The 18,751-nt window shown below is 47.7% G+C and overlaps 7 protein-coding genes across 7 annotated transcripts; 2 read left to right on the forward strand and 5 right to left on the reverse strand.

The window, feature by feature from the left end:
* Nucleotides 1–1,372: 1,372 nt before the first annotated feature.
* Nucleotides 1,373–4,272, forward strand: ANOM_000803 (uncharacterized protein; the record flags this gene model as incomplete). The annotated part of the gene is made up of 7 exons (XM_015546061.1): nt 1,373–1,502; nt 1,549–1,632; nt 1,693–1,940; nt 2,350–2,466; nt 2,533–2,647; nt 2,865–2,940; nt 2,985–4,272. 7 exons carry the CDS (start codon nt 1,373–1,375, stop codon nt 4,270–4,272), a joined length of 2,058 nt encoding a protein of 685 aa, XP_015411937.1.
* Nucleotides 4,273–5,027: 755 nt separating this feature from the next.
* On the reverse strand, nt 5,028–5,714 carry ANOM_000804 (uncharacterized protein; the record flags this gene model as incomplete). The annotated part of the gene is made up of 1 exon (XM_015546062.1): nt 5,028–5,714. One exon carries the CDS (start codon nt 5,712–5,714, stop codon nt 5,028–5,030), a length of 687 nt encoding a protein of 228 aa, XP_015411944.1.
* Nucleotides 5,715–6,679: 965 nt separating this feature from the next.
* Nucleotides 6,680–8,384, reverse strand: ANOM_000805 (Zn(II)2Cys6 transcription factor; the record flags this gene model as incomplete). Its single annotated transcript, XM_015546063.1, has 4 exons — nt 6,680–7,414; nt 7,478–7,612; nt 7,672–8,268; nt 8,325–8,384. The coding sequence occupies 4 exons, from the start codon at nt 8,382–8,384 to the stop codon at nt 6,680–6,682; spliced, it is 1,527 nt and encodes a 508-aa protein (XP_015411943.1).
* A 650-nt stretch (nt 8,385–9,034) lies between these two features.
* ANOM_000806 (ferric reductase family protein) lies at nt 9,035–11,858 on the reverse strand (the record flags this gene model as incomplete). The annotated part of the gene is made up of 6 exons (XM_015546064.1): nt 9,035–10,052; nt 10,136–10,257; nt 10,317–10,369; nt 10,428–10,660; nt 10,719–11,116; nt 11,169–11,858. The coding sequence occupies 6 exons, from the start codon at nt 11,856–11,858 to the stop codon at nt 9,035–9,037; spliced, it is 2,514 nt and encodes an 837-aa protein (XP_015411942.1).
* Nucleotides 11,859–13,643: 1,785 nt separating this feature from the next.
* Nucleotides 13,644–15,683, reverse strand: ANOM_000807 (multicopper oxidase; the record flags this gene model as incomplete). The annotated part of the gene is made up of 6 exons (XM_015546065.1): nt 13,644–13,686; nt 13,741–14,041; nt 14,102–14,448; nt 14,520–14,740; nt 14,802–15,296; nt 15,348–15,683. The coding sequence occupies 6 exons, from the start codon at nt 15,681–15,683 to the stop codon at nt 13,644–13,646; spliced, it is 1,743 nt and encodes a 580-aa protein (XP_015411941.1).
* Nucleotides 15,684–16,318: 635 nt separating this feature from the next.
* On the forward strand, nt 16,319–17,664 carry ANOM_000808 (FTR1 family protein; the record flags this gene model as incomplete). Its single annotated transcript, XM_015546066.1, has 4 exons — nt 16,319–16,346; nt 16,413–16,537; nt 16,618–17,060; nt 17,148–17,664. The coding sequence occupies 4 exons, from the start codon at nt 16,319–16,321 to the stop codon at nt 17,662–17,664; spliced, it is 1,113 nt and encodes a 370-aa protein (XP_015411946.1).
* A 507-nt stretch (nt 17,665–18,171) lies between these two features.
* ANOM_000809 (uncharacterized protein) lies at nt 18,172–18,702 on the reverse strand (the record flags this gene model as incomplete). Its single annotated transcript, XM_015546067.1, has 1 exon — nt 18,172–18,702. The coding sequence occupies one exon, from the start codon at nt 18,700–18,702 to the stop codon at nt 18,172–18,174; it is 531 nt and encodes a 176-aa protein (XP_015411945.1).
* Nucleotides 18,703–18,751: the final 49 nt, after the last annotated feature.

Below are 18,751 nucleotides of genomic sequence, written 5' to 3' on the forward strand. Positions count from 1 at the left end.
GACGTCACCTTCAAATATCCCTCATACCTTCGTCAGCTTGATACCATTATTGTGTGACTAGAAACCTTGGCTCCGTCTAAAAGAAGTAGGTGCTCTGCTATTGACAAGGTCCAGTCGTATTGAGTTAGGTGAGTAAGAAAAGTATCTTCTATGTTTCAATGAGTCTTTATTTTCTTGAGAATGATCCTATATTTCCATCATCCTACCCAGGCTGTGTTTTCATCTGAAAGCCTTGAATCTGCTACAGACACGAGGCATAGAGACATGGTAAAAGTCTCACAGCTTATTCTGTATGGTAAATGATGCGCGGTCTATATCTTTATCCACTACTTCACCAGCCTCTAGAATAGTTGCTTATGTGTACGAGACATTCTCGACGACTCCAATAGCTAGTTGGCTCTTAGATAGCCTGGATCTACCTGCACAAAAAGAATGTATAGTAATTGAAATGATATCACTCTCATCATTTAGATTATGTAACAAAATATTGTGCCTCTTGGTACATGAGCCTCAGCCACTCAGCCACTGTTGTACTTGGACGTGACACTTAGAGTGGCCAAAGCAGCTTTCACAAAGCTCGCTAGGACGGATAGGAAAGGCGATTCTCTTTGTTGTATGCACTACAATGAATGTGGTAGGAGAAAAATATCTCACTGTAAATCTTTCTTGGAATGATATTGTATACCAATCCATGTTTAGCGTGGCTTGGGGTTGTTCGACCTTGGTTGGAAGCCATTAGATTCAATATCACTACGCAACCAGAATAATTACACAATGGATTCCACCGCCTGGTTGCTCTACAAGTTTCTGTACCACCTTCTCCTTTCTCTTTCTCTTTTTACAAAGGGCCATGGTGTCACCACACACTCCTAAGAGAGAGACATGATAATCCTAATTGACTTAAACTGCATAGCGATAACGACAAATTGCTTGTTATGTTAACGCCATATTAAACCCCTAGAAGATGACCAAGTTCAAAGTTACCGCTGTGGCATGGGTTGATATCCTGCAGTGCAATTCTAACCACTTTTTATGACTACAGCCACCACATCAGAAAGCATGGATGAACACCAGGGCGAGACCCCATTAACTCGTCCAGGGCTTGCTCTCTCATGAATCTCTCGATTGTTGACTGTTGGGTCAATTTGTGGGACATGCTAAATGTTCAGAGTACTGCATGCCTGCGAATTGGGAAGGTCCAGGGGAGGAAAGAGCATGGCATCAAGAGTTTTCTTCCTCTTCAACGTTCTATATAAGTCTCCATTTACTTCTCATAGCACTAGTCCATAAAGCAGTCTTATGTTGAACACACGGCCGGAACTATTGCAAACCGTTATCTTTAAACTACATTCAACCTGTCTCAATATCCAAGATGAAACTTCCCTGGCTCGCGTCTCTCGCTTCCGCAACGGCTATTGTACCACTTGCAACAGCTGCGGATCTCCCCAATGAGGCTCCCGTCAATCTTATAGACTTTGATCCAGACTTTGATATGAAATGCGGTAAATCGTTCAATCAGGTCATTGAGAATCCACTAACCGCAGCTAGGCAACGTCGTGGTGAAAGGAATTAATGTCCACAAAGCTGTATCTTATGGTGTGATTTTGCAGATGGCAGGAGCCACGGTGAAGTGTAAGGTATACACCCAGAATGTAACTAATCAAACCGCAGCTGGCGCTGACAGGAGTGTAGCGGCCGATGAGGACGGGGCGTATCCACATAATTACCGTAATCACGAGGGCTTTGAATTTTCACATCCAGACTGCAAAAAGCAGAGCCAAAAACACCGGCAAGAGTTTCCTATTCTCCGGGATAGCGTCTTTCAAGGGGGGTGCCAGGTGCCGTACAAATTCCGGGCGATATATGTTTTTGACCCCTCGGCGAGAGGCGATCATCCAACTGCCATATACTGCGGCACAATCTACCATCCGGAGGGTACGGTACTTTCCAGGGCTGTGATATTACCAAACGTTACCTGTTCGAATATGGAGCGATGGATCTTAATAGATGGGGTGGCTTCTACGGTGCATAGCTATATGGAGAAAGAGCAAGCTTTTGATTAGTGGTGATCATGCTAGATTAGAACGGGTACTTGTGTTTGATATCCTTATGCGCGTTTGTTATGTGGATAGGTTCTGTAGTCTTTCTGTCAGAAGCAATTGACTATGTTGAGTCTCGTCGGACAGTATCAACTATACGCTCGCGAGAGGCAATTAGCCGGATCTATGCTGACCAACAAGCAAGAAAAAGCATACACTATACGTATATTAACGACAAGTACATTGCAACATATGTATCCCATTTTCCAGTTTTTCCTTGTTTCGAGTCGCCGCCCTCATACCGAAGCAGCTTATCGTCTACCCGTTCAAATCTGAAGATGCCATTCGGGAACTGAAACTAGAAACCGGTATCAGCAACAGTGAGTGCTGCCATCATTTTGGCTCTGTCTTATTTATGGACGTCCCAGTAATGCATATTCCCAGATGAAGAAAAGGAATATGCATATGTGATTAGCGGCTATTAAACTTGCAGCAATACACTCGTTATCCATCATGGAAGTACATATCTCTGACTGTAAATGGACTAGTACTAGCGTCTTTTTCTATATCCGAATCTGATGCCGAGCTCGGCGTTAAGGAATTCCACGGTTCGACCATGGCAAGAGGCGATCTTAAGGGTTGAAACAAAAAAAATAAAAGAGGAAGAAGCGCAAGTGTAGGTGTGGACTAGACTACTCTCAGTGAATAATAGTGTTATGTGTCAGCTTATATACGGCACTGGTGCACCATCTACTTACGACCCGTAGCATCCATCCCAAACACACATCATCCTCATGCATGCGAACATAATACTTTCAACTCTAGCACTCCTTCTGACCGGCAGTGCTGCCATGCACAATGCAAATCATATCTTCAACGCGATTCACGCCTCAATGCGCCTGTGGGGCTCGTCGCTTCATCATAATGGCATGTCATTCTTCCTAGCCACCGTCCCCGAGGCATCCAGCTCTACCACGGAAACGCCCGGTCAGACCCTATCGAGAAGATCGGGTGGATGGCCTTTGAACCCGACCATGCGATGGTCTTTGCTCTTCCGTCTCGACGACCGTCTCCGGACATGCTTCCGGACCAGCATTTGCAGCATGCGATGGCGGCAGAGGATACACCTGTGGATGATTCAGGGTTCCTTCATACCTTCCTAACCTCCAAGGAGCTACGCCTTGTTTATATCGATGGGACCTCGGCGGGCAAATCGCAGATTGGGACCCTGGACTCCCAGGACCGTATCTTGTTCAACGATACCCTGCATGGTGGTGTTCGGATGGAAGATCAGCGGGCGAAGGCCATCTGTCGTATTGCGCAGACGGAGTGGAAAGGACGGATCGATGGCGTAATTCGCATGGCGGCGGGGTTTGAGATCATTCTATGCAACCCTGAGGTAAACCTGGTACCTGTGCGGGTGACCCAGGTCAGACAGCCTGGTTTCTCGAAGCAGGGGCCAAACAAGGATGGCAAAGGGAAGCCGAAGGGTAAGCCCGGTGAGCTATTGAGAGCAGTCACGTCTCGGTTCCACAGTATCGGGGGTGAGCGGGTTCGAGTGAACTACGATCATTTTGTCACGGCCTATAGCTACGATCTCGATTTGTTCCCGGGAGATAGCAAATTGCCGCGTTTGACACACTTGTCGCCCGAAGAATTGCAGCCTATCCGTGATGACCTGACGCATTTGGTGCTGACTCACGATCCCAGTAACCGGTCAGTAAACTGGCAGGCCGTCGCGGACCTGATTGTTGAGAAATACGGTCGTTTTATACATGGTTTGCTCCGGCGGAAACATCATCACGGTGATTCTGATCTTCGTGAATTTATACTCGCCCAGATTGACCGCCTCATGGCGCCTTTCATCGATGTTCGAAGCGAAGATGACGAGCAGGCTATCAAGCTCTGCTCTACGCAGTTCGTTCCGCTCCCCACTGACAATTCGTCCCTGGCGCACAGAGCGTTGTATGCTGTCAATCACCGGATATGCTCGACACTGATGGCTGTCAGGAAGGAGACCGAGTCCCAGGCTATGATCTCTACTATTCGGGACTTGATGGGGTATCTGGACTGGACGGTGTGGAAAGAATGTCGTGGGTACCGTGACGATGAATTCTGTGCTATTCCGATCTGGCCGCAAGGATCACGCGAGGATTACCATCATCCCCGGCCGCAGAGGTATGACGAGGCGTATCAGGGGGAGAATGATTACTGGGGGCCTGTATGGGACTGATATACTTTCTGACACGACGGAAGTAGTTGTCTACGTGAATGATGGTGCAAGAGAAATTGATAGAATCACGCAGTTCGAGTTAGTTATAGGTGAATACGATCTGATTAATCATTTGATGTGGAAGATGGAATGCATTATATTATTCAACTCCATGAACGCTACCAATCATGATATATTGGTTCCCTCATCCCTACAATAGTACACGACTTCAAGATAAGAATTGCCATTGTCCAACACCTATCTCTAGTGTTAGTTAACTGCTCTCATACCTCCTCGAGCCCCAGGTGGTCTTTACTCGGGAAGCGGACATGGCTGCCACTGATTATATCAGAGCAACATGACTTACTACTTCCTCCAGACTTCAGTGTGACGCCGACGGCTGGTAAGATGATATCGCGTATGGATCGACTACGCGGTGGAGTCCCAGTGGATCATCGGCAATTAGGGCGACTCGAAGTGGGGGCTTTCGCAAACTCCCCCTCCTGTGGGTAATTTCCCCCGAGCCGAGTTCACGGCCGAGGAGAAAAAAATCCATTTGAGTTGCGTAGTTGCTCGAACAGACGACGAGGAAAGGCCGGTCATGACGACGACTTAGGCGGATATCATGCCTGTTTCGGTGTGTTATTCTCGGTCGCCTTTGGGTATACATCGCACGTTTGAAACGTATTATCTATTTTCTCCGCCTGGATTTTCGGTTCTTCGTCAATCAGACGGTTGAATGGCTACCTTTCTGTCAAAGTTATGATACATAGAACTTAGGAAACAATGGTATACGCCTCCCTATCTAGTCCGCAATTGACTGGCAACGTAATCCATCCCCCAACTCCCGGTCCCGTAGAACTATGATTGAAAGTCGGATTCAAAGCAAAGATCTGCCCCGGCGTTGTTCCGTACTCTTCCGCTAGATCCTTGTACGTACCCCAGACGTATTGCAGGGGTCTGATTCCACATGAGCTAGGATTACATTGCGGGAGCTTGATGAATGTGTTCGGTTCAATGGTGTCGTCGGGTGACGAGACACCGGCCATGCGACCAACAGAGCCTTCCAGGGCCTCCAGCGTAATATTGAACTTGCCCAGAGCGATTTTGCGCAGGGTGTCCCCTTCAAAGGTGCGGTATGTATGGGGACCACCAAAGATGCAATCGTTGGTGGTCGAATTATCGAGACTGAGGAGACAGGAGGTGTCGGTAGGGTCGGTGTTGCAGGCTTCAGGGGGGATGTAGAGAACCTCGCCGGGATAAAGAAGCTCGGGGTCAGATAAGTGATTGTACCTCGCCAGTGGACAGATCCCACGATTGAGAGTGGTAGCGACGGACCAAATGGTGTCATTCGCACGGATGGTGTATGTGCCGATCGAGGAACCAGCGCCACAAACCCAAGCCGACGAGTTATTGAACGCGGGTGCCGCTAGAGCAGGTGTAAAGAAAAAGAGGGACAACATCGCGAAGATAGAAGAGCCAGATCAAACGAGAGACAGAAAGTAAGAAATGAACGTTTGGGTGGATTACCAGTTGACTTGAGCAACGGAGAGTGCCTAACTTATATAGCGTTGGGTATGTCTAAAATGAGACAAACTAATTATGTTGCTGGAGACCCAATACACTCCGTAGATCGTAGCTCTTTGGAGAGAAGTCCACCAAATCTCAAAAGACGCAACCTGTATCTAGCGTGTGGAACCTTCTGATTTAATCTGCCCATTGGCCACATACATTTGATCAGACTAGTGGTGGAGAAAGACTAGAATTGCGTAGGGCTTCCCGCTTATGACGCAGGGTACTGATACCTGGACATTTTAAGATTCTCTTAACATTGCCCTGCCCCCCCCTCAGTGTCACCGTTTGCCTGAAGCCCAGCCGGTAAGGCCATATGAACAACAGGTGACATAGACCCTGCCTAGGATTGGGTTGGCTGTTCAGGAACAGTAGTCTGCGTTTCTTCTGCTTTACCAGAGGCCAGCAAATGTCAGTTTCGTCACCTTTTGTATGAATCCTGGGAAGAGCTGACAACTGATCAGTACATTGTTGCAGAAGACGCTAAGTCTTCAAGGTATACTTTGCTGCGGCCAGAACTGCAGACTTCCAAACGGGCGTCAATCAATTGCGTATTTCATACATGACTCACCCGCCAAGAGTGAGTGTCGGTGATTTCAAGCAAGCCGAATCGCCGAGTATTAATAGGACGAGGGCGATAGAACTCTTTGAAGAAAATCCCACCATCGACCCGCTTCAGCCAATAGGCTATCTCACCGCAGGGTGCATGGTCTTGGTACCGATTGTCCCTGTGTCAATGTGCTATTATACAGCGACGAGCGACATTTAATTCGAGTAGTCTATCAAGAAACCAGCTGTCTGATGGTTATGTCTTACCACGTGCTGAACACATTCTCTTCAAGATCTTGATTCAGGATTATCTATCAAGACGACCCATTGTCGACCAGGTGTACTCCAGTGCTTGCTGGCAAAGTCGAGCTTGCTCTGTCGTGGAGAATTGACAGGTCGCCACGAGCGACATAGGCCAGAGAAGGTTGTACCCAATTCCTTGCTTGGTATTGTGGAAGGGTTCAAATCTCCCATGTACATTCATGCTTCCCAGTGCATATGACACCGACAAACATATGACGTTGATTGAATCCTGAATCCGACCGCCAATACCGTATAGGGGGTAGTAGATTGAATTTTCATTTGGGAGCGCCTTCAGGGCTTCCAGGTTTGGGGAGACGCATTCACAGTATTCGAGAAATTGCAGGTAAAAAAACAAGTGGGTCGTACTAATGATGGCCACGAAACATGTCGTCCAGGAATCCTCGGAAGCTGAGATACGTTCCCCGGAATGACCACCAGGCGTTGCATCTTTCAGCTGGGCTTTCCAGTGACGTGGAAGCCGAGCGTGCCAGCTGTCGATCTGACTCATGATAGAACCTGCTTGTTCTAACAATTCGAACGAGGGCTCGGTAGTTGGTGCATGGCCACTCCGAAACTGAAACTGCATGTAGTTTTTGAAGTATCTAACAGATGCACAGAATTTTGAGATCATGCTGATTACAATTCCAGCACGGCAGACACTGTCAGAGTTTTCCATCGTACTTAAAGCCGCCGGTAAGCATCCATATCCGAAGTCGTTGCTAGCTATGGCTTGTATTTGCTAGCCGTATACTATTTTAGAACTTCGTGACGCAAAAGTTGACAATTCTTTCATTTAACTTACCGATTGCATAAATGCCCATGCAAATAAAACTCGGCCATATTTACCACGCAAAGAGGTGACTCCCCGTAGCTGCATCAGCGCGTGGATACCGGGAATGTGGGCGTTCAACGAGTTCTTTCTTTCATTGCTTAAATCCTAAGTCATGGTTAACTCACCATTGGATGAGGCCTTGACTTAGGGTAGAAGGGACATACTATGAACATGCTCAGGAGCAAGCAGGCCGCAAATACTTCATCTCTCGCAGCTGATTCCGGTGTGTTTAAAGACGCTGCTAATGCCACCAGTGCGGTGCTGTAGTTAGTCCTAGCTTGGGCCCAAAGAAGGTGAGAACGATTCGAATTAAACAAGGTCAGATACGCGACACTAAGCACAGCATGTTTGAGGCAAGGCTCGGAACCCTTCTCCCGGTAGAGATCAGGCAGGAACGCCAGATGGCCGCCACAGGGAGACCTATGGACGATAAGGACATGTTGATGAAAAAAGTAGGACAAGGGCCAGAGCTCCCAGGAAGCAATCGACAAACACTGAGGCACTGAGGGCGATTGCAACTTTAGGGGTGATTTTCGGTGATCATGGCCTGTTGCCTGTACAGTTACAGCTGATGGATCCCTCCGTTTCCCTTCCTGGGCCGTAGCGGGGGTCGCTCGGACATGTCCAGGTCTTAGTGGGGTTGAAGCCTCATTCTGAAAGGACGTGCTATCATAGAATCGGAACTTAAACGAGTCGGGATAGCCGATACATTTTCTCCCAAACTTGGTGCAGCGCGCACATGCTGGCCGCGCACCGTCACACTGGTTTGGAAGTCAATATCTCAATGGCTGTCGTCGACTCTAGGCAATCAACTCACCTTGACTTTCCGCTCGCGACAAACGTAGCAGCCGGTACTTCGCCTTCCTGGGAACACCATTTGTGTGGCAGATAGTAGTTTACGAGGTACAGTCTCATTGAGAAATTTCGGATTGTCCTTTGATCATTAAGCATCAAAGGCACCAGACGAGGAGAGAAAGAGGATAGGAGACGAAAGAGTGTGGGGAAAAAAGGAACAGAAGCAAAAACTAGACTCGGATGTCTGCCGACTCCTTTTCCACACCACGTGTTTGACCGCCCTGCTTTGCCCTAGAGACAAGATGCCAACCCCAGGGGCCTACAGATACTTATATATTAGTCTTCTGGTTAGGGAAAGAAGGAAGCATGATTAGAAGAGTTAGACTATGGGTTTTGCTGACATTTGACTAGGAAAGCTATCAGCATCATCTGGTAGCATATACCTTCTATACTAGTATATTAAGGGTTAGATCGGCATAAATAATTTACTGCAAGACAACCACGACATATATGCTATGTTGTGTGTTTTTGGAGAAGGACCGTATAGTAACTGATTATAAGACAACAAGTATATCAATATGAAAGATTAACTGATCCAATGGGATCACATCCCAACAGCGAACATTGCATGCATGCCCTGATCCTTCCGATGATCAGCCCTCCTGTTATCTAATCGATCCATTCAGTTATCAATCAATGTGCCCCACCATCATCCGTCGGAAAATATTTGCATTACCATCCGAAGGCCTCTTCATGGTACTCAATGTCTTGGAATCCATCTTTCATGACCTCATACACCGTTTGCCGACAGTCATCCGCCATCTGAGCTGGACCACAGGTGAGCACTGCCAGTCGACCAGAACTGATCTTGGCTTCTTGCACCTCCGCTTTGATAATACCGCCCACATCAGGACGGCCAGAGAGAAAGCGTACGGTTCCGTTTCGTACGGAAGAGGCCACATTCCCTTCCTTGTCATCCAAGGTGGAGCTCATTGGGCTCTCTCCAGGCACATCACCACTTCCGGCTTCCATTTCGAGGTCCAATGATGATTTGTTGGTGCAGAAGTAGGTCGTAGCGATGTCTTCATGGTGCAGGAGGGTGCTTAGCTCATCACAGAAGACCTGAGAGTACATCTCTGTACTGCGAGCAGACCAAACTAGTTGGATCCGTACCGTTCGTGTTGTTCCTGTTTTCGCACGCGAGACATGCTCAATGATATATGGCACTGCGGCGGCAATCCCGGTACCACCGACGATCATCAGAATGGACTCGCATGTGTGGAGAGCGGCCGTAGATCCGTACGGACCTTCAAGTAATAGTGAGAGACGAATGTCCACCTGGGATTTGCGGCAAAGATCGCGAAGTCGCCTCGTCCATCCATCGTAGGGGCGGATGTAGAATATTAACTTGTTCCCTTGCTCAGAGCTTTTATCTTGAGTTAAGACGTAGGCGCCCAAGGTGAACGGGTGGTTTTCCCATCCTTTGAGAGAAACAGGTTGATAGAGGTAATAATGCTGTCCAGCTCGTGGAGTAAGCGTCGTTGATGCAGGATATACTTCAACCTTGATAAGATCGCTAGCCTCGCAGTAGTGTACTGTGGACTGGCTGGTAGACACGAATTGTTTGCCAAACCGGACATTGAGATTGCAGTAGGCTATACGGACCAGACGAACAGTCCGATCAAATCCCCAGATCGCCACCATGGGCCACAGATAGCCATTCCACTTGGTGCCATCAAAACTGGTATGACTTTAAAACAGTTTGGAAGGTTAGTTATTTTAGTGCTGATTGCCACAGGGGTAAATAATGCACGGTTAAGCGAGGATACGTACCGGAAAAGAGCATACACAACCACAATTGCGAAGGCAATATGGATTATGAGAAATGTCTCATAACCGATGCGTCTCAGTATGGTCATAGATTGAACAAGCATAAAGGACATAAGAATAGTGGCCTGGGTGGGAGTTAGTAAAGAAACATCTCGAACGGGGTAAAGCACTACCGCCCACTCACCACTACTCCCATATACCAGTACTCCTGAACCCAGACACTTTGAAATCTGCCGTCTGTCATAGACATGCCCTTGTTAGTAAGGCGCTGATCAATCACAAGTATGTCACCCACCATAGTATGCAAAGACAACGCTATAGTTGACGGAATGAATGATTGCAAAGATAGTGCACGCCCAAGCCACATGGCGATGAAAGATATTGAACGACTGCACGCTGAAGTTTGTCGCCCAAAGGAAGATATTGTTGCGTCCAGCAAATAGCCATAGAAAGGGAAGACAAGCATACGACAGAATACCCGTGCGGTCGGAGGAGTACTGCCAGTTCTGTTGGAATACACTTGACATCCTATGAGCTATTAGTTAGCAAATGCGATCTGCAGTTGCTAAGGGGTTGAAGATCGCACTCAATGTTCCCAGAGAAGCTCTGATAGTCAACACAGCCAAGGATAATGCAAAGGGCCCAAAATCCCAAAACAATCATGAGGTCTAAACGGCGCGGAACGGTGTGCCAGTAATAAAGCTGTTGGTGATGGGACAGAATTGGAGCGAAACTAGCGGGGACGACGAAGTAAGTCCTTAGAGAATGCAGCATAGACGCGACAGCCTTAGGCTTATTCTGTTTCCAACGCATGTTTTGCGAAGTAACACTGGACTCTGCATCTCGGTGGCTGGGCACGCGTCGTTGGCTGGACAATGAGCCCATCAGTTTGGCCATCATGCCCAGGACCAATATGCCTCCCCAATATCCCATCAGACCCCAGCCGAACCGCTTGTCCTTGTCCAGAGCAAAGTCATGAGTGACCTAGTAATAGGTCAGAAAACGAGGAAGAGAACGTGGGATAAAGGAAACGCACGTATGACTTGTGAGCCCTCTTGTAGTAAGCGTGACTAAGTAGAACTGGCGATTCTATGGTACCGGTCATTGAGGTGCTATTCATTTCCGGGTCGAGGGTTGGTAGAGACGCCAGGTACGTATCGGTAACGTTGGCTTCAACCTCGGACAAGTCCATGAGAGTCAGGCTATTTTGCTCACAGAGACTCTGCCAGTATGGAATAGTAGCCTTGAGTTCAGCCTTACTGCACCATGCTTTTGCACTCGCATACATCGAAGTGACTTCAACGGTGCTATTACATGGCCCAGTGGAGGTTCCTGAGCTACCCTTGTGTCCTCGGCGGAGTAAATACCTCTTACTATGTGAGTGTTCGCTTTCGGCGGAGGACTGGGCGCTAGAAGAGGACTGATTGCTCGAAGAGGTTTGCCCCATTGACGAAGAGGTTTGCCCCATTGACGAAGAGGTTTGCCCCATTGACGAAGAGGTTTGTCCACCAGCAGAGGTATCGGAACCTCCATGACTAGTTCCACCACTGTCTTGGGAAGACGCCAAGATTGTACTCCCAGCAAAGGTATATTCTGAAAGGGCTGTATAAATGGAATAGAAACAATACTCATCGAAAGTATCAGCGGCATTATGGCTTTCCCCTTGTCCTGCAAGGACTGGGACACCTGCCCAGCATAGTGCAAGAAAGGCAGCTCTGGAGTGCATTGTGCTGATTGTCGCAACAACTTTCTCCTGAAGGAAGAATTCTCTCGGGATATTATATATCTGGTGGTGTCCATTACAGAGTAACTAGAAGCCACCGATTGGACGAGGCCTCATTACTATTGGTATCCGTAGAAGTCCACCAGATACGCATATTACCCACCTGTGGCGCTTTCGAACCGAGAGGGGCCAGGAAGCCAAGGATTGCATTTACAAGACTCCCAGTTAGTCTGTATCCCCGAGAATGCGGTATCCCGGCCCTGCTAGTTCCGACAAGATACTCTTTTCGACATAGTTCACACAGAATTATGGCCCAACGTATGATATACGCATATACCGTACATGATAACAGGCGCTAAGTGAAGCTAACCTGTGCACAACTGAGTCAAGGATCAATCCTGGTTACCGAGCTTGCACCATCTAATTTCCGACTCAAGAACTTGCCAAGTTTGCTGCGCGGCAGATGCTGGCTAGAGCAGAGTATCCACTCGGCCTTGGCGATGGAAGCACAGGACGCTATTCTGAGCCCAGCCGCCGGGACGAAGAGCCTGCAATATGCTCCGGTATGATTCCTAGCAAACATACATGATCTGACCCACTTAGTAGTGGTGAGTATTGTAGTTCTTGGCACGAGGTCAAGCCTTAGAGCTAAGCTCTTGCCAAAGACCCACTTTACGAAACGTGTACTTACTCCGTACAGTACATACAGAACAGTTTCTAAGGCAAATGGACATCCAGTATCAGTCAACAAGCGGATCAAGAGCATAGAAGACATAGGCCACCCGAACTGTGAGTAGCCAAGATTTCGAGACAGTTCTTTTTCATCTTTGCTTACCCAAGCGAGTATGGGCTAGACTTGCTGAAAAAATGTTTAGTGGTGCCAGGCCTCTTACTTCGGCAGAAGTGAGTATTCTGTATGCTGCCAGGCTCCGATTGATCGTCTCATATTCTTTTATGCTTTCCTCAAAAGATACTAGGACATTTGCGCAGCTATATCCAAGTAAATAAATTCCAGCACATGTACTGGGTTTAACAAGGCCCTAGGACCTCACATTTGCGCGATAAACCGAGTCATACCTCTCCTAACTTACAACAATGTACAAAGCAAACCTTCGCTTAATGGTGTGATGTATAGTCGAATATACCCTGGGAAACTTCCGTCTCTTCCACATAGCCCATCTGATTAGATTGATAAGAGAAATTGCGCTCGGAAAGTTTATACTCTTTTGCAATGAAAGGCTCTTCCCTCTCTCCGCCGTGGCAATCACTAACCGTGGATATCTGTAGTAGAACCCACACAATACGGGATATCAGACAATAGATTCTACGCGTCTCCCAAGGTTTCCACCACTAGGCAATTCCCCAGATTATGCGCGAATGGACATCCATCCCGATTTGGTCAGGTTTGCGAGCTGTGATCTTGGCGACCCACTGTGCCGAGTGGAACGGAAGGCAGCTATCAATCTGATATTCAGACGGGAATAGCGTCAACCATATTTTCATAGTTGTCGGATTTCAGCTATTGGCAAGTATTCTCTCTCCGGTCTGTCGGGGTGAAGACGGGCAGTTAATCTGACATTTATTTCCGACCAAGTGGCATAGCTAGACCATTTCGTGGCTACAATATGTGGGCGTAACTTTCAATTTTAGATTCTAATAATCACCCAATGGAGTATAAGGTTGGTATAATGAGATATGAATGTATTTCATTATGAACAGAGCTAGTTGAATGTATTCTATACAAATATTCCAATGACCGTCACTGCCTCGCCCGGTTCCGCAGCATGATCAAACTAACATGCGGCTGTTCTTGATAGGAGCCACCCCGTACCTGTAGCTTGTTAGCAATGCTTCCTGACACCAGAAAATAGTTATGAAAACCTACCACACGATGGAGGCTAACCCAACAAAAGCGGCCACGCAACTGAAAACCAACGCTACGATGCCGCGTGCCGTGAAGCCGGCAGGGAGCGGCGCAACTGCCTTGTTCTCCCCTGTAAGGTCATAGAAATCTTCAGTGTTTCCCGCTGCGTTACCTTCGGTGGGAGTGCCACTTGCGCTACAAACATCATAGTGATTCTGTGGGATGGTCAGGTTTTCCTGCAGATATAACGGAGCCTCGACCATCACAGCAGCCAGTCCTGCATCCATATGCCACTCGATGTGACAGTGAAAGAGCCAAATACCTTAAGGTCATGTATTAGTAAAGAAGTATCTCTTATAGTCTTAGCATAATTTGGTCATACCAGGGTTATCAGCTTTAAATCGGACGACAAAATTACCCATCGGCTTAGCGATTAGAGTATCACGCCGCACGGGTACGGATGCGAAGGTGACATTATCCGGGTTAAAATGGCCTTCGTAATCTCCACTTCTCCAGATGACCTGGAAGTTGTGTCCATGCAAGTGGAATGGGTGTTTGCCTGTATCATCATTGTTGAGGACGATATCGACAATGTCACCCTTGTTTAAAATGAATGCGTTGGTGTCTGTGCCGTATATAGCGGCATCTGTCGCGGCGGATCCTGTCGTAAGCGCAGAGTACAGAACTGGAACTTTGGGCGCCACATATGAGATTCCATTGAAGAAGGCACTGGTGGGTGGCTTAGTATGTTGCTTTTCGGATACTCAAACCCAAATAAGAGAAGGAGAGGAGCGGCTCACTAGTTTGCCCCATCGCCAAGGTTGTCCATGGTAAGATCCAAAGTCACCGTAATATCTGCATCTCCATACCGCTCTAGTCCATCGTAAGGAACGAGCTCAAAGTCATCATAGAAGTCGAACTCTGACACGGACTTGGCCGCTGGTTTCTCAACAGCAGAATCATACACCAACCACCCGGTAGAGTTGTAATTCAAATCCGAGGGAAGAGTATCAAACAGATCCTGGTACGTATTAGTGTATACACATTCTTCCTGGTGTCACACTGCATGTAGCCGTACTTACTGTATCCATGCTGCCAACCATGACATAATTGGCATTTGTCTCGTTCTTCATCGTGACAAGAACGCTATACCGCTGTGCAGAGCCTAAGTAGATCATAGAGGCAGTGGCTGGCTCTGTCCAGACTCCATCCACCTCAACAATTTGCATATCATGGCCCTCAATCCAGAAATATTGGCTTGCGAAAGCACCAATATTCACCAGTCTAAATAGATAGGTCTTGCCAGGCTCGACTGGGACGGTCAGGTTTTGTGTGTCATTCATCAAAGCAGACTTAGGAACTGGCTCTGCGCCAGTTGGATTGGCAACATTGATAAATTCTTTCAGAAGACCAGGCATCTCATCGTGGTACCAGTCAGATAGAGTAATGACTCGCTCCTCATGATATTGGCCAATGTAGGGGTCCTCCTTATCATGAATTACCAAAGCTTGGCGCCAGCCATCGGGGTACTGTCCCTTAGTGTGGGAATGATACCAATATGTACCGGATTGATCAAGCTTGCATCACAGTTAGCGTTTATCAAATGCATCAGACTCGACGGTACTTACTGTGAAGTTGTACACCATGGTCTCATTCGGGGGAATGCTACATTGAGTGACTCCAGGAGGGCCATCCATTTCATTCGTGCCATTTTGGAAGAAGCCATGAAAATGAACACTGGTAGATTCGTTGCCAAGCTGATTTCTCACATTGGCAATAACCCTGTCGCCCTTGGTAAAGTTCAAGAGAGGGAGTGGCCATTCGCCATTGATCCCAATCACAGGACGAGGTTGCATTCCATCAGGATTTGCCGTTACCCATGTTATATTCCAATTGAAGACGTGTGTCTCTGCACAGGCGATGGCGCTGAGGGCCGAAAGTGACAGAAGGGACAGGAGATTCATCCTTCCGTCCACAAAACGAGAATCTCAACTAGTTCGCTGTTGATGAGGAAATTAAGTGATCAGTAGAGACCCAAATTGGATTTCACATGGGCAGCCTCTTAAATAAGTCAAGGGCAACAGAAGAAACATGTCTATGAACCCATGGCTGATATCGTGTACCGCGTCCATGTAATTTCAATACATGGCAGTGGTATTACGGGATATTTCAGGGTGGAGCTCCTGGAGATGCACTTGGTGCACACACTGTCCTACAAACGGTTATCTGATCCGAGATTTAGACCCTTGGCAGCAGCTATTATCCTCCTCAAGGTTCCATTCTGAGTTGCAGGAGGAATTTATATCACACTTAGCGGGCTGGCGGGTTTCGCCGCCACGATCCACCGGAAAGACAAGAGAAAGAGTTCTCATTACGCGTTGACCTTGTGATCCTGGACTTGCACGGGTGGGGGATTCGACCTACTGTCGCAATAATATCGGATGATTGATTGCCGGGTTGGACTCCGTGAACGATAGTACGCGAGACCTTCCAGAGTCGGTCTATTTAGGCCAAACGGAAAATATATAAGTCAGACGAGTCTGTTTCCCCAGTTAAACACACGGCCAGAACTCGATAGGTCTTCAGACTCGAAGTCAAGATGGCGAATCAAGTCTTTGCAGTCACCGGTAACTCTCATCAATGCTTCCTGAGTTCTGCTTCTGTATAAGGCGAGTGTTGCTGACTATGCATAGTGTTTTTCATTTGCTTCCGAGAATGTCTCGAAAGTAGCATCATTGTATCGGTGCTCCTTGCCTTTCTGACCCAAACCTTGGGTGCTGAAGCAGACAAGGTAGCTCTGAAGCGATTGCGAATACAGGTAATTGTCCTTCTCCTTTTCCTTTGTACATATCTTTACCATGAACATTGTTAGGCATAATAAGCTACTAACAATACCAGGTATGGTGTGGAGTAGGTCTAGGTCTATTCTTGTGTCTATGCATCGGTGCAGGCATGATCGGCGCCTTTTACGGGTTGGAAAAAGACACCTTCACGAACACAGAGGATATCTGGGAAGGCATCTTTGGGTTTATAGCATCCATCATCATTTCCATCATGGGGGCGGGACTTCTGCGTGTGAACAAAATGCGCGAGAAATGGCGCGTCAAGCTCTCCCGCGCCTTGGAGAAAAAGGAAAAGTCTACGACCATGATGGGTCGTCTGAAGGACTGGTCCGAGAAGTATGTCATGTTCATCTTACCATTCGTTACTGTTCTTCGAGAGGGACTGGAGGCTATTGTTTATGTCGGTGGGGTGGGACTGGGACTACCAGCGTCTTCATTCCCCTTGGCCGTGTTTTGCGGTTTGCTGGCTGGCGTTGCAGTAGGTTATGTGATGTATCGGTAAGTCTTGTGCATTACATCCTGTCCACCCCAAGAATCATAAGCTACGCAGTATCATTTGACGGCGGCTAACAAATCTTGCTGCAGAGGTGGAAGCTCAACTTCCCTACAGTACTTCCTGATTATATCCACTTGCTTCCTCTACTTGGTCGCGGCAGGCTTGTTTTCCCGCGCTGTCTGGTACCTGGAGAACAATACCTGGAACCATGTCATCGGCGGAGATGCTTCAGAGACAGGCTCAGGCCCTGGATCTTACGATATTCGCCAGAGTGTCTGGCATGTGAACTGCTGTAACCCAGAGCTTGGCGGTGGTGGTGGTTGGGGTATCTTCAACGCTCTGTTTGGATGGACCAATTCCGCTACCTATGGATCAGTGCTATCCTATAACCTTTACTGGGTGGTGATTATCATCTCATACGTCTGCATGAGGTATAATGAGAAGCACGGCTACATTCCTATTTTGACGCCGATTGCAAGGAAGCTGAAGCTTGGTCGATTCAAGAAGGGCTCTGAGGATGGACATGTGTCTGAAGTTGTTGAAGAGAGGAAAGAGGTGAACCACCTGGCCCCTCAGGTTATTACCAGAGCAATGAGCGAAGCATAGTATGGGGAGGTGGCTGAAGCATTGGACCCATCCAGTGATAGTGCCTCCCTAGGCTCATCCTTTGGGGTTCACTATCTATGAGCCCCTCTGCCACTCTTTACTGGATATTGTGACTGGAACGTGGTTTGATTTGGATTCAATCGTGACGCCTAAGGGAAGGGCATACTACAATACAAAGGGCATGGACAAGAGGAACGAATGTGGACTACGGTTGTTTAAGGAGTATGAACATTGGCAAAGATATTTATCTGGCAATATTGCATTCCATTGACAGGTGAACTCGAACTGTCATCAAGGACGATGAATACATTGTAATAGCCACCAAGCGTAAATTAATTAACATCCACTATAGCCAGAACATCTTACTCAAGTCCCACAGGCACCGTGAGTATCCATATGTCTGTACAAATCCATACCTCGATCATGTAGTGTCCCACAAGTACTCAGGATTTTCCGATGAAAGGGGAATACAAGTACGGAACGTGAGCCCATGGAATGTAGTCAGAGTTAAATGCCAAGCTTCAAGTTGAAAGAGGTGCCAATAGGACAGCCATGGGTTGCAGAGTCGTCATTTGACTTGTGGTAAACATAGCGGCAATTGGAGTCGCCCCGAAGACAGACAAAAGCGTGGGGACAGTCCTTCGTATTTGAGGGCATAAGGATGAGGCCCTTGGCGTAGAACGGCGAGCCAGGCTTGGTGTTCACACATGACACGTTCCAGAAGATCTTCTCACCAGCCTGGGTGTACTCGAACTGAATTATATCGCCATCAACGTTCTGGTCTGTGCTGACCTTGATGGAAATGCCGCCGCCCTTGGGATTTAGACGATATGTCTCTTGGTACGAGGCGCCTGGAACGACTGCGTGCATTGGACCTTGTGTGGCATCCACGGACCATAAATAGAGAGTGGTGCCCATGTTGTTGACTATGGCCACATTTCCAAGACTGATTGCTGAGCCATGCTCCTCGATGGATTCAGAGGATACAACGGAGAGCAAAGCCAGGATAAAGAGAATGAAGTTGGTGAGGGACATCATTTTGGTTTGAGGTAGAAAAGAGCAATGGTTTATGATCCAGGCCGAGATC

Source organism: Aspergillus nomiae, assembly GCF_001204775.2.
Source record: "Aspergillus nomiae NRRL 13137 chromosome Unknown contig00006, whole genome shotgun sequence".
Classification (NCBI taxonomy): Eukaryota; Fungi; Ascomycota; class Eurotiomycetes; order Eurotiales; family Aspergillaceae; genus Aspergillus; species Aspergillus nomiae.